At 41.1% G+C, this 13932-nt stretch overlaps 1 protein-coding gene across 1 annotated transcript in view; it reads left to right on the top strand.

Annotated features, from left to right (window-relative positions):
• Positions 1 to 2281: 2281 nt before the first annotated feature.
• LOC125481208 (MAU2 chromatid cohesion factor homolog) overlaps positions 2282 to 13932 on the top strand; it is a gene marked incomplete at its 5' end in the record, with an annotated part of 19386 nt that continues 7735 nt past the window's right edge. The window contains 5 exons of the mRNA XM_048592452.1: positions 2282 to 2331; positions 4167 to 4244; positions 6361 to 6472; positions 7791 to 7881; positions 13538 to 13665. Coding sequence (XP_048448409.1) covers positions 2282 to 2331; positions 4167 to 4244; positions 6361 to 6472; positions 7791 to 7881; positions 13538 to 13665 — 459 coding nt within the window. The remainder of the gene's footprint in view (positions 2332 to 4166; positions 4245 to 6360; positions 6473 to 7790; positions 7882 to 13537; positions 13666 to 13932) is intronic.

A 13932-nucleotide genomic window follows, 5' to 3' on the forward strand; every position in this document is an offset into this window, starting at 1 on the left:
CTAGGCCCGAAACGTCAGCCTCTCTGCTCCTACGATGCTGCTTGGCCTGCTGTGTTCATCCAGCCCTGCACCTTGTTGTCTCGGATTCTCCAGCATCTGCAGTTCCTACTATCTCAGAGATAGTATGTTCGGGTGAAGGGCGAGGCTGGTTGGTGTGGGGAATGCTGGATGATGAGGGAAATTGAGGCCTTATTCTGAGAATAAGAAGGAAGCATATCTCAGGTGTGGAAGGTAGAGATCGAGTGAGTCCCTAGAAGAGTATCAAGGCAGTAGGAGTATACTTAAGAGGGAAATCACTAGGACAAAAAGGGACATGAGATAGCTTTGGCAAATAGGGTTAAGGAGAATCCAAAGGGATTCTACAAATACGTTAAGGACAAAAGGGTGACTAGAGAGAGAATAGCGCCTCTTAAAGATCAGCAAGGCTGCCTATGTGTGGAACCGCAGAAGATGGGGAAAATACTAAATGAGTATTTTGCATTAGTATTTGCTGTGGAGAAGATATAGAACGTGGGAAAATAAAGAACGACATCTTGAAAAATGTCCATATTACAGAGGAGGTGGTGCTTTACGGCTTAAAACGCATAAAGGTGGATAAATCCCTGGGACCTGATCAGGTGTTCCCTAGAACTCTGTGGGAAGCTAGAGCAGTGATTGCTGGGCCCCTTGTTGAGATATTTGTATTATCGATAGCCACAGGTGAGGTGCCGGAAGACTTGGAGGTTGGCTAATGTGGTGCCACTTTTTAAGAAAGGTGGTAAGGAAAAGCCATGGAACTATAGATTGGTGGTGGGCAAGTTGTTGGAGGGATTCCTGAGGGAAAGAATTTACATGTATTTGAAAAGGCAAGGACTGATACGGATAGTCAACATGGCTTTGTGCATGGGAAATCTTGTCTCACTAGCTTAATTGAGTTTTTTGAAAAAGTAACAGAGAGGATTGATGAGGACAGAGCAATGGACATGATCTTTTTGGATTTCAGTAAGATGTTCGACAAGGTTCCTCATGGTAGCCTGGTTGGCAAGGTTAGATCACGTGGAATACAGGGAGAACTAGCCATTTGAAAACAGAACTACCTGGAAGTTAGAAGACAGAGGGTGGTGGTGGAGGAGGGTTGCTCCTTAGACTGCAGGCCTGTAACCAGTGGTGTGCCGCAAGGATCGGTGCTGCATTCGTCATTTATACAAATGATTTGGATGTGAACATTGGAGGTATGGTTGGTATGTTTGCAGATTACAACAAAATTGGAGGTGTAGTGGACAGCAAAGAAGGTTACCTCAAAGTACAACAGGATCTTGATCAAATGGGTCAATGAGCTGAGGAGTGGTAGGTGGACTTTAATTTAGATAAACGTGAGGTGCTGCATTTTGGAAAGGCAAATCAGGGCAGGATTTATACACGTAACGGTAAGGTTCTCGAGTTTGTAGCTGAACTAAGAGACTTTGGAGTGCATGTTCATAGTTCCTTGAAAGTGGAGTAGTAGGTAGATAGGATAATGAAGAAGGCATTTGATATGTTGCCTTTATTCGTCAGTGCATCGAGTGTAGGAGTTGGGAGGTCAGGCTGTGGCCATACAGGATATTGTTTAGGCCACTTTTGGAATACTGTGTGCAATTCTTGTCTCCCTTCCATAGGAGGGATGTTACGAAACTTGAAAGGGTTCAGAAAAAATTTACAAGGATGTTGCCAGCACTGGAGAGTTTGATCTATCAGGAGAGGCTGAATAGGCTAGGGGTATTTTCCCTGGAGTGTCTGAGGCTGAGGGGTGACCTTATAGAAGTTTATAAAATCATGAGGGGTATGGATAGGGTAAATAAGCAAGGTCTTTTCCCCGGGGTGGTGGAGTCCAAAACTAGAGGGCATAGATTTAAGGTAAGAGGGGAAAGATTTAAAAGGGACCTAAGGGACAACATTTTTATGCAGTGTAGTGCGTGTATGGAATGAGCTGGCAGAGGAAGTGTTGGAGGCTGGTACAATTACAACACTTAAAAGGCACCTGGATGGGTATATGAAGAGGAAGGGTTTGGAGGCATATGGGCGAAATGCTGGCAAATGGGATTAGATTAATTTAGGATTTCTGGTTGACATGGACCAACGGATCTGTGTCTGTGCTACACATCTCCATGACAGTCTATCATATGTGCCTGCACCTGCTCACCTTGCAGAATTAGATTATTTAATATTGATCTGCCCTTCCTTTTCCAAGGTTGAGTTGCAGGTATTGCATTGTTGTACTTCAGAGTATTAATCCATTTACGAGACCTTTCCTTATTTATTATAGTTGTACAATCTACTGGAAAGAATAAACCCAGATCACAACTTCCCAGTCAGGTAAGAAAGACATCAGTTTCTTTTAGTACTGTTGAACAGTGCATGTGAGTTTATTATCCAAGGGAAGGCACATTTACTGTAGCCAAGGCTGCTGTGCTATGTTTGATTCGAACATGTAGAGAGCACTTTGGACTTGACTGCTGTATTTGATCTAGGAGTGCTTGATGGGATGGTATTGAAGAAATTTGTTTTGCGTCTAATCTGTGCTGTTTGTTTGCGTGAAAGGTCACTGGAAGATTTAAGGGTAATGAATAGATGAACTGGAATAAACTGTTCAACCCTCGAGCCTGTTGCATCACTTATTTAAACCTCTGAACCTGATCTGAACTTCAACTTAGTTTTTCTATCTTTGTACTATATCCCTAATACACTTGCCCAAGGGGAAATAGTCAGTTTCACCCTTTAAAGTTTTAGTTGCGTTACTGCTCCCTCGGCATCCAGAATCTTTTTGGACACAAGTTCCAGGGTTATACTGTCCTTTGTGTGGGAAAACTTTCATGATTTCACTCTAGAATGGCTTATTTCTATTTCTAAATTTAAACTTGCGCCCTTTTGATCAGATTCCCCTAAGAGAAAGCAGCTTCTCTGTCTGCCTCAGAAAGTACCTTTATGAACATTTTGATCAGATTACTTCTCAATCTTCAACGCTCAAGGGAATATTGCACAATTTTATGGAACTCATGGTCATAATTTATCTTTCTAAACCCTCCTGTTCTGGTGAATTAGGGGGACAATAGAAACAGGATTAAGAATCATTCAGAATCAAAGTTCAGTCAGTCTTTTAAGTGGTGGGAAATGATGTGTCAAAGGTTTCATTTCCGAGGCTGCTGTTATTTGCAATGATTTTTATGTACGACTAGAGGGAGGGATGTTAGAATTTGTAGAAAGTTATTGAAATAGGCAATTCAGTAAAATTAATTATTAGGAAAATTCAGGAAAGCTGCAGAGAAACATTGGCAACAGGGGGAATTGTTTAAGTGCAAATATCAAATTCTCTGGTAAATAGGAAGTAATGGACTATTGTATTTTAAAAGAAACAATGATTACACAGAGCCTACAGAACGCTGAGCCAATTTCCATTGCTACTGCAATATGCCTTGTGCTAATTCCCCTTTCCTCTTCCTGTGTTGAAGGGGCTGACTCTTGCTGGGATGCAGTTCCACTAAACCAACAGTTCTCCCAGAGGATATGGAGAGGCAGAGAGGCTAGTCAGTAAATGTCAGCCAACTTCCAGGCTGCAGGAGGGAACATCTCACCAGCCCCTGATCTGTGTCTGTACACACTTTCCACTGCTCATACATCTTTAGAACACTGGATTGTAATCTGTGTGACTCGCTTGCACCATTTCCTTGCAGATTGACTCAGCTCAGTTTTCCTTGCATGATATCTATATGGGTGTTTTAACAGCATTTTGTGTCCCAGCACTGACAGAGGGAGAGAGAGGAGATCAATTGGTGGCAACCCAGTTGGTATGTGCCAATATAAGGTTCTTGCACTGTATACCAGATTTCATTTTACAACCTCCTGCTGATTTGTATGCATGTGACCTGTGGTCTGGCACTACAGCAGAGTTACCATTGTCTCTGTGGAGATGCCAACATCAGTCAGTCTCAAATAAGCAATGTCTGTGTATTTTGTCAATTTAGAAGCCTAGTTGGAAATTGGAATTTTGTTTTTCCTGAACCAAGACACATTTAAAATGCTCCACTTCTGTACGTCTGTTTCTCCTGGAAGAGGACAAAGAATAATTTTTGGCTTCTTGTATTTTGTCATTCATCGTACACTGTCATGTGTTTGTGCCTGAAATAACGTTGTGTCCTACTTGTGTCTTCTAGTTCTCACTGTCTCCGAGCAGCTGCATTCTACATCCGGGGCCTCCTGTCCTTCTTTCAGGGAAGGTACAATGAAGCAAAGTGAGTGTTTGGCTTTCCACAGCTGCCTGATTGTTTTAGTTGTTGAAGGAGACACCGCTAATGAATAGAGTGTTTGCTTCCACCAAAATACTTTTCACTCCAGTTCCTAAAATCACGACAGTGCTTAATCTCTACCCACCTCCTATTTCCTTTTAGAAATAAACATTTTAGCTCAATAAATATGTAATTTCAACATCTTGTATTAATTTGATGCAATTTTTTCTACTTTTAAAAGTTTGTGAATACCAAGTTATTCTGGTTCCTAAAATGCTGCCTTGATTCCACAACCTCTAGCTGTCTTCTGTCACCTATGCCTACAGATGTCACCTGACAAACCTGATCTCCAGTTACCATCTTTGGCCACTATTTGTGTCTCTGGATAGAGATTGTTTTCCAATAGGGATGCTGTTTCAATAGACTGATCAGCCTTCCTCAGAAGACACTATTCGTAGCTTATTAATATTTAAATTTGTCAGTTGAGGTCATTGAAAATTATTTGTGTATCTCAATGCAGAAACAATGATGTATTGATTAATGCAAATGATTCATTGTTACAGCTATGAGGTTTAAGATTGTGTTTTGGGACTGTATGAGATCATGTGGCCTACTGTGAAGTCTGCCTGATAGAAATCCTCGATGGATTGATTGTTAGAGATTAAAGGGGCCTAGATTGTTTTACTGGGCAGGTTTTTGCACTGGCAAGAATAGCAGCAGAATGTGTGGAAACAATAGAAATATTCTTGAGTCTTCAAAGGCCCAGAAAAACGTTGAGAATGTTTTTGGTTGGAAACAGTTGTGCTTTAAATTCCCATTTACATCTGAGTTAAAGATAATTGGGGTCTCAACGATAACACATCAGCATTTCTATTTGGATACAAGGCCCATGTGATACACATTGTCATGGAGATCTGGGAGCTAGAGTGGTTAGAATCGACCTGTGGTTCACCATGCAGCTATGTGCGTGGGAGCTGACATTCTGATTGGAAAGAGTTAAAACAAGTTGGGAAGATTTGCCTGGCTGTGGCTAAAGGAAGATAACTTCAGGAAAACTTGCACTGTAAAAGTCAGCTCTTAGGCTGCATTATACATTGAGATTGGTGTGGCAAGGGTGCTGTCCACTGTTATCTACTTGTCTAAGTCAGGTGTATTACAGTGGGGCAGTCTTCTCTTAGTCACAGGCTTGCTAACTGACCATTATTTATTGTCACATGGTGGATGGCTGCCAATTTCTGCACCTGCCTTGGTGACCTATAGTATTCGGGGGTGAACATGAGGATTGGTGGCTTCCTGAACTATTTTTTGTGCCCCCCTGCCAATAATACATCTGTCAAGGACATGTACAATCCAAACCCTGGAGTTAAAAGGAATGGGTAGAGGAAAAGATCTTCAAGTGCCAGCAATCATTTCAGAGTGAACCATCCATGTAAAATACATTTGCTGAAAGACTTTTTTCAGGATGTGTAAAAAATTAGTGCTTTTATCTATTTGTCAGTATCTTGAAACATTTTGTATTATCTGTTGAGCTATTAACTACAACTTTAATTTCTAAAAAAATTATCAGCCTGTGCGGGGATCATAACATCATCATAGCATGCAAACTGTAGAAGGATCTCAGATCTCTTGTCATTGCCTCTAACTTGCCCAGTTATTGCCGTTCTCCAATGTAAAGTTCCAGATACTTTCATCCTTGTGCAGACCAATAATGAATGATGTGAGAAATGAAAGCGCAAGGTCAGGGAAAAGAGCAGGAGACTTCAGAAACTTAACAGGCTATTTCCCTGAGTTGGATTGTCTAGAACTAGGTATCATAGTTTGAGAATAAGGAATTCATTTAAGACTGAAATAAGGAGAAATTTGTTACTGTGAGAAATCCAAGGATTCACAATTCTCGAACAGCCTTGATCTTGTTGAATGGCAGAACAGGCTCAAGGGGTTGTATTGCCAACTGCTATTATTTTCATAAGGTTGACATAGAGTCAGAACAGAGTGATGTTCGTGGACACAAAGTGGTGTGAGGAAAGAGTGGCCTAGAAAAAGGTACATCTGTCCCCTGCAGTTTTTGTCACAGTAGACCTCTTCTCCAAACGTGACTGACTGAATGCTGTTTGCTTTTAAGGCGATTTCTACGGGAGACTCTGAAAATGTCAAACGCAGAGGATTTGAATCGATTAACAGCCTGCTCCTTGGTGTTACTGGGTCACATATTCTATGCACTAGGAAACCACAGAGTGAGTTGAGTCTTCCTACTGAGAAATATCATGATGTGCTACTGGGTGCATTTAGTTTGAGTCGCTGTGTTGCAAACTGTTTATTCAATATTGAAGTAGGTGAGGAGCCCAGTATTTCTTCAGTCTTGCATTGCACTAGCTTTGATCAACATATTCTGCCCTTTTCCTGCTATTAGCAGCTCTGCAACAAGTTATGCATTTGTTGTCTGAGCCACCTAGTTCCTGGTAAATTCTGTCTTCATACCTACAGAGCACAGTTACAGATTCCGTGGTTGCTGATTCTTGCAGTGCTTCTGAAACGTTTTGCTGCTGCGTACCCCATTGTAATACTTCATACTTGGTGTAACCCCAGAATGTAAATTGAGCTATTAAGTGGGTAATTGAACAGCAGGGATACAGGCATGAAAACCAACTAAGACAACCTGTCATTTTTCAGGGTCTATTTGTGTAAGTGATGGAACTCATTGGATTAGGCTAGATCCACAGACAAAAAAATATTGTGCTTATTTAAAGATGATAAATGTGAGTCTCTGCTCAACAGTCATCATTGCTGCCCCCTACTCAGCCTCTCAACCTGCAGTTTGGGAAACACTGGCTTATTTTTGTAATCAGCCCAGAACTACGCAGCTTTCCTTGCACAGAGTGTGTGTGTCTCTCTCTCTCTCGTTTTCCACCTTTGTCCCTTGCCACGTCACCAGCACCACCTCCTTCAATGAGTTTGTCAGCTGTGGCTCCATCAATGGTACTTTCTAGTCTCTGAACCAGAAGATTGTGAATTCAAGTCCCACTTCCAAGTTCCAGGCAAACGCTTCCTGCCACAGTAAAGACAAAGTGCTGTACAGTCAGAGGTGCTGGCTTTCAGATAGGATGTTAAGCTGAGATCCTGACTCCTGCCGTCAAGTTGAAGTTGATCCTATAGTACTATTTTAAAGATGTAGGTGATTGTCCAGTGGTCCCCTGCCCTATGTTTATTCCTCTGTCAAGCTTTGAGTCACAATATCTGAATGATGAGGGACAGCAGCGACAGAAGGCAAAAAAGGGAAGCACATCCTGCACTCCAGATTCGACAACTCTTGGGGCATTCTGTCCCATGTTCCCAGAGGTCTGCAGGTTGCGAATCAACCTGTTCAGTCACAAGAAGACCCTTGGCAAAAACTTGTGACCCTCTAAAAACATTGTCCTTGAAGTGAGGGACAGCAATGATGTCGTACTTAATTATGCCATAATCTATTACAGAAGTGACAGATTTGTCAAACAAACAATGTTAAAAGGGATCATTGCGTTTTACAAGCTTGCTTACTTGTCTTCCATTTCACAGGAGAGTAATAACATGGTGGTACCAGCCATGCAGCTGGCCAGCAAGATCCCAGACATGTCAGTGCAGCTGTGGTCTTCAGCATTACTCCGGGGTAAGTAGGAGGAAAGATCAGGTAATGGGCAGTGTTGGATAGATGTATGTGGGATCTGGGGTGATCAGGTATAGTAATTAAATACATTACAATAGGCTCAGGGTTAGTAGGAATTCTCCTTCAGATTTTGTTTCCCTTCCTGGCACTTTTGTTCCTCCAGTGTTTACCTTGATTATTGTGGATGTAGAATCCCAGAGTGTTAAAATTACACCGACGTGACATTCTTGATTCAAGTAGATGTCACAGGATTTTGTCTTGTATTTCCCTACTTTGTTCAAAGTAAGCGGACCACATTGTTTTATTCTGCATCTGGAACTGAAGCTGTTCACCCAAACAGGGCATCCCAACCAGGAATGATCCTAACTTCCCAATGCTCACTTGCTTTGGATAACCATCAGGTCCAGATTTCAAGCATTTCGCGGTGGGAGATCTGATAGAATTCATCCATCAGCTGCAGCCTGTCAAATACCCAGGTGGACGGGAGCTTAGGCTGTTTTATCTGCCCCAGCCAAGCATATTCTTCTCCATACTGTGCAGTAACCATATGCTTACCTGTTTTTCGGAAGTGAAGAATGCTAAGGTGTATTGGCCATCGAGAGTTGTAAAACATTGCTGCAGTGTTGGCTGCACAATTCTGCTTCTAGATTTCAATGTTGTCAAAGTCCAGCTGAACAACTGAGCAGAAACCTCCAGCTTTAGTGTTCACTGCATTTTCAATCTCATACGCCGCAAGCAGAGACCATGGCCTTTTCTGCTTGACGCTTAGGGTCAAAAGCATTGTTACTCAGATCTGTTTGTGCATCTCTGAGGGACTGAGTGAGTTAACAGTAGTTATAGTGACTCAGGAGCTAGAAAATGCACATTACTTTGTTTTGAGAGATTTTTTTTACCCTCAAGAGATTTACTACATGCAAAACTCCACTTAGCTAGTGGAAGAGTTGCATTATAGAATGTTTGTCTGGTGAATGCAGAGTTGTGATGTTGCCACAAGCAAGTTGCCAGCTGATTCTCACTGTATGGTGTGCTACTGGAAGTGGCTCACAGAAGCACATTCCCCCTACTGTCTTCAATGTTGGATCTTCAGGGGGGATGGGGAAAATAATGGGGTCTTTTTGGTTTTCTGATTTTCTGAAGACTGCAGACACTCCAAATTTTAAATATTACACCGCTGTGACATTCTTCACTCAAGTTGATGTCACAGGATTTTGCGATTATTTTACGAGTAGATGCAGTACTCCCACCTGCCTCCTGGTGTCAGTAGTCGGGTATAGTTAGCAGCCATACTACCAATGGTGCATAGCAGTGATATGCAAGTGATGACCGTGAACTGATTCAAAACCACAAGGAATTATATGCACCACAACTTGCATTTAACATAAAATGTCTACAGGTCTGTCACAGCAGTATTAAAAAGCAAAATAAAGAAATGTAAATTTATGCATGTTAGTAGGAAGGTCACTATACTTGGAAGATACAAGTCCACGTGAGATGGAGGAACAAAGGGACCTGAGCATGTAATCACAAACAGCAATAATAAAATGTTTCACCACAGGTTAGCAAGGCTATTTTAAAAAAAAACTGAGCACAAGCCTTTTGTTTCTAAATAGATAATTGAAGAATAGGGATGTAAGAAATACTAAATTCTTAAGGTTTTAGCAAAGATTTGTAGCTCGGTTGTGGGTGAGGTTGCTGACTTGCTTGCCGAGCTGGCTTGTTTTTGTTCAGATGTTTCATCACCATGCTAGGTGACATCATCAGTGAGGCCTCTGATGAGGCTTCATCAAAGGCCTCACTGATGATGTTGCCTAGCGTGGTGACTAAAAGTCTGAACGAAAACAAGCCAGTTTGGCAAGCAAGTCAGCAACCTCCTACTAAATTCTTACTGAAGCTTGGTTATAACCGTATAGGTGGTACTGGGTGCAGATCTCATTGCCATATGAAAAGAATGTAGATGAACTGGTGAGGGTGCAGAGCAAGTTCAGAAGCATGATGTGAGAAATGTTCAGGTATACTTACCAAGAAAGGATTGACAGGCTGGTGCCCTTTTTTCTTGGGGGTGGGGGAGAGAAAAGGGTGAAGGATGTCCTAATAAAAGCGATTAAAATTATTGAAGGTTTTGATAGAGAAAATGACAGAGAAAACATTTCCTCTTGCAGGGAAGAGCACAACTAGATATCCATCTAATATCAACTAAAGGCCATTGACATAAAGTAGTCACCAAAAAAAATCCAATAGAGAATTCGGAAAAACTTCTTTACCCAAAGAATGGTGCAAATGTGGGACTTGTTATCACTGGCAAGAATTGAAGTGAATAATATTATTGCATTTAAGGGGAAACTAGTCGAGTGTTTAAGAAAAGAGTAGAGGAGTGACAATGGCACATTTAGATGAGAAGGAATGGGAGGAAGCATTGCTGGACCATAAATACTGGCATGGAGTAGTTGGGCCAAATGGCCTGATTCTGCGCCATATATCTGATGTAAAATTTGACACCGCTCTACTAAGGGGGCAGATGGCCACAAACTTGGTTACAGATGTTAAGGAGAGTCTTAAGAGAAAATAAGTGGACAAGTTTAGGGAAGGAATTCTGGAGCTTATGATCTTTGCAGTAGACCATTTGGCTGCCAATGGGGTAGTGATTAAAATTAAAGGCAAAAGGCTGCAGATTTTGAACACCTGAAATAAAAAGAATGCTGGAAATATTCAGGTATCATAGTATTAGTGGAGAAAGAGTCAGTTAGAGTTTGTGGTCAATGACTTCTTGCTAGGAATTATAAACTATGTTGCTGCATTGAGTTGTTGGGGGTTAACTATGGTCAAGATTAGACCAGTACATTACACTGTGAAATATTTAACTCGTTGAGAGGCAGCAAAGCTGCTTGTTCAGATGTCAACCACGATTAAGATATTTTATTTCAAAGACCAGTATAAAATTATTTCCAGGTCCTTTTATTGGACAGTAGTCCCTGAATGTTCTGGAAAGTCTTAGTTGGTGAATTGCCTGTTAGTCAATGTCTGATCACGAATCTGAAGGAAAGGTTCTATTGTATGTTCATTGTTCTAAATAATGAGCAGGTGCTGGAATACTGACAGATCCTGTTTTTCACTTTATCTAACCTGAATGTATGCAGATACTTAGTAACGCACAGTCACACATTATCACCTTGCCTGAGATTGTTGGATTGGGGACAGGTTGGTCATCAAATTTAGAATCTGCTGCACTTGGTTCAGCTAGAATACTAAAGATAACTGTTGCATCCTGTACCTGCAGAGGGAGCCTACTGTCAGCTATGACTCAGTTGGTAGCACTCATGCCTCTGAGTGAGAAAGTTGAGTGTTCAGGTACTGCTATAGATATTCGAGTTATAATGCAGACTAACACTGCAGAACAGAGAGTATGTTGCCCTTTCAGAAGTGCAGTCTTTTGAGGGACACATTAGACATGTACTCTGTTTCCTCCCGGGTACGTTATTTCCAAGTAGAGCAGGCAATTCTGTGTCTTGATATTTATCCTTCACCTACCATCTCAAAAGGTTTATGTTGTCAATATCATAATGCTGTCCACTAATTAGCTTTCATGTTTCCTACATTACAGCAGTGATTACCCTTCAAAAAGTACGTCATTGGCTATAAAGTACTGCATGATGTCTTGAGGTTATGAAAGGCACTTAAAAATGCAAGTCTTCATTTTGATCTGACCTGTGATGCCTCTTCAGTCATATTCCCTTGAGAAGGGCTGTTCCCAGCATATTCCACTAGGTGTCATATTTTTATTGTACTGTAATTTGTCTTTCGCTGCATTCATCCCAGTTAGCTGACTAATGAATTGAGTTGCACTGTCTGACCCTGGGATACAAGTTTTACTGTAAATATTTCCAGCTCTCTACAGCTCTCACCTACTATCAAGACAAAAGCCGTTTTCACACAGTAATTGTCCTGATTCAAAGAAAAAAAAGTTAAACCATTCCTCAAAAATTCGTTGGTGAGACAAAATATGTAAAGTTCTTTGCTGAAGTTCTTGAGACTTGTTGAAATGAGAAGAAAAATATCAATGAACAGAATTCAGTGTGGCGATGGCATAAGAGCTTCCATTTCCACTTCAGTGGAACTACTGCCGTACTGACACCAAAAACTAAAGCTTTGACTTTGGCTGTCCCATTCACACGTGTCATCTGACTCTGCATTTCTGCTAGACCATGCATGGCTCCTGTTCTTGACAGACACTTCATTCTGGATGAGCGGAAAATTTGCTCAAATTCCCTTCTAAATCCCATATGCTCTTGTGCTGTCTTGTTTTCACTCTCCTTCACAGGTTCCCAATCCATCTTCATCCTGTGCATTGATTTTCAAGATTTGTGTTCTCTTTCCCAACCTTTGCTGACTTTCGCAGTAATCTTACCAATGTGGTTTGGACCTCAATCTTAGCAGCAGCCTTTCACCTCCTGACAACTTACATTTATGTAACATCTTTAATGGTGTAATATGTCCCAAAACATTTCAGAGGTGTGATTTGACACGAGAACTCATCAAAACTGTGACCAAAGTTGTTTGTTTTGAGGAGCACCTTAAGGAAATGAGAGGAGGAGAGAGGGAATTCCAGAGTTTAAGATCCAGGCAGCTGAATTTCACAGCCCCCTCAACACTTGCACCTGCCACTTTACTCCCTGGTTTCAAACTTATTTCTTTGACCACGCCAGTGGTAAAAGAACACCGTGTCAGCGCAGTTTCATTGATAATACACTTGTCTTTCACTTCAAACATTGTGAGCTGAGGCCCCAATCTTAAACTTGAGGTCGCATCCTCAGCTAATATGCCAGTGTAATACCGAGAGTATGTACTGTTCAAGTTACTATTCTCTAGATGAAATTTTAATCCAAGGCCCTACTACTGGATGTCCACAGAACCTAGAGCACAGAAGATGGTCATTCAACCCATCATATCTGATCCAGCTCTTTGGAAGAGATATTCCGTGATGGCCCTGCAGTTTTTTATTTATCCGATTCTCTTTCAAAGGTTACTATTGAATCTGTTTCCATCACCCCCTCAGGCAGTGTATTTTAGATCATCATAACTTGCTGTATGATAAAAACAAGCCTTTATCACCTGGTTTTTTCCAACAATAATTGGTTCTGTGTCATCTGGTTAGTGCTTCTTTTGCTAGTGAAGCTAGAGGAATAAGGTCAAACTATCTAGTTATAAGTAAAATACTGTGAATACTGGTGCTCTGAAATGAAAACAAAGTGTGAGAGAAACTCAACAGGTGTGACAGTGTCTGTGGAGAGAGAAAGTTAATGTTTCAGGTCAATTTGAAACGAGAACCAGTTTTGAGTAAAAGTCACATTGGAGTCGAAATATTATCTTTGTTTCTCTCTCCACAGCTTTTGCCAGACCTGTTGAGTTTCTCCAGCAGTTTCTATTTTATTACCCTAGTTAACATTTTGAACATCTCCAATTAATAAAAATTAATTCTGTAACTTCTCCTCTACCTATGCAGGGTCTCCTGAGCTCCTCTAAAGTGCTGTAGAAAGTTGGGAGAAAGGTGCCTTAATTACACCATTTCCTTAATTTAATAATGAATAGTAGCTGCTCCTTTTGTCTAAGCAGCATTGTTCTGCAGCAAAACCTTTTTTTTTAAGTGTTGTTATCCTCCTCTTAGATCTGAACAAAGCTTGCGGGAACAGCATTGAAGCTCATGAAGCAGCTCAGATGCACCAGAATTTTTCTCAACAGCTTCTCAATGACCACATAGAGGCCTGCAGTCTTCCTGAACACAACCTGATCAATGTAAGTATAGTTATCCTGGGCACAATCTGGTCAACATGTAAATACAACTTTCCCCAACATGACCTCTTTGAACAGTCCCATGAGAGTGTTTAAATTGCATCGACGAAAGCAGACAAATGGATAATGCACAATTGTGCTTCTTCTGGTGCAGTCAGCTAATTAAGCACACAGATTTAACCTTGACCAAGAACCACACATTATGATTTAGTTACCAACATTTAATCCTGTTGTATCCAATTTCATACAAAAAAACTGACCCATAACCCT

This window comes from Rhincodon typus, unplaced genomic scaffold (assembly GCF_021869965.1).
Source record: "Rhincodon typus isolate 14 unplaced genomic scaffold, sRhiTyp1.1 hic_rhity00001250, whole genome shotgun sequence".
NCBI lineage: Eukaryota > Metazoa > Chordata > Chondrichthyes > Orectolobiformes > Rhincodontidae > Rhincodon > Rhincodon typus.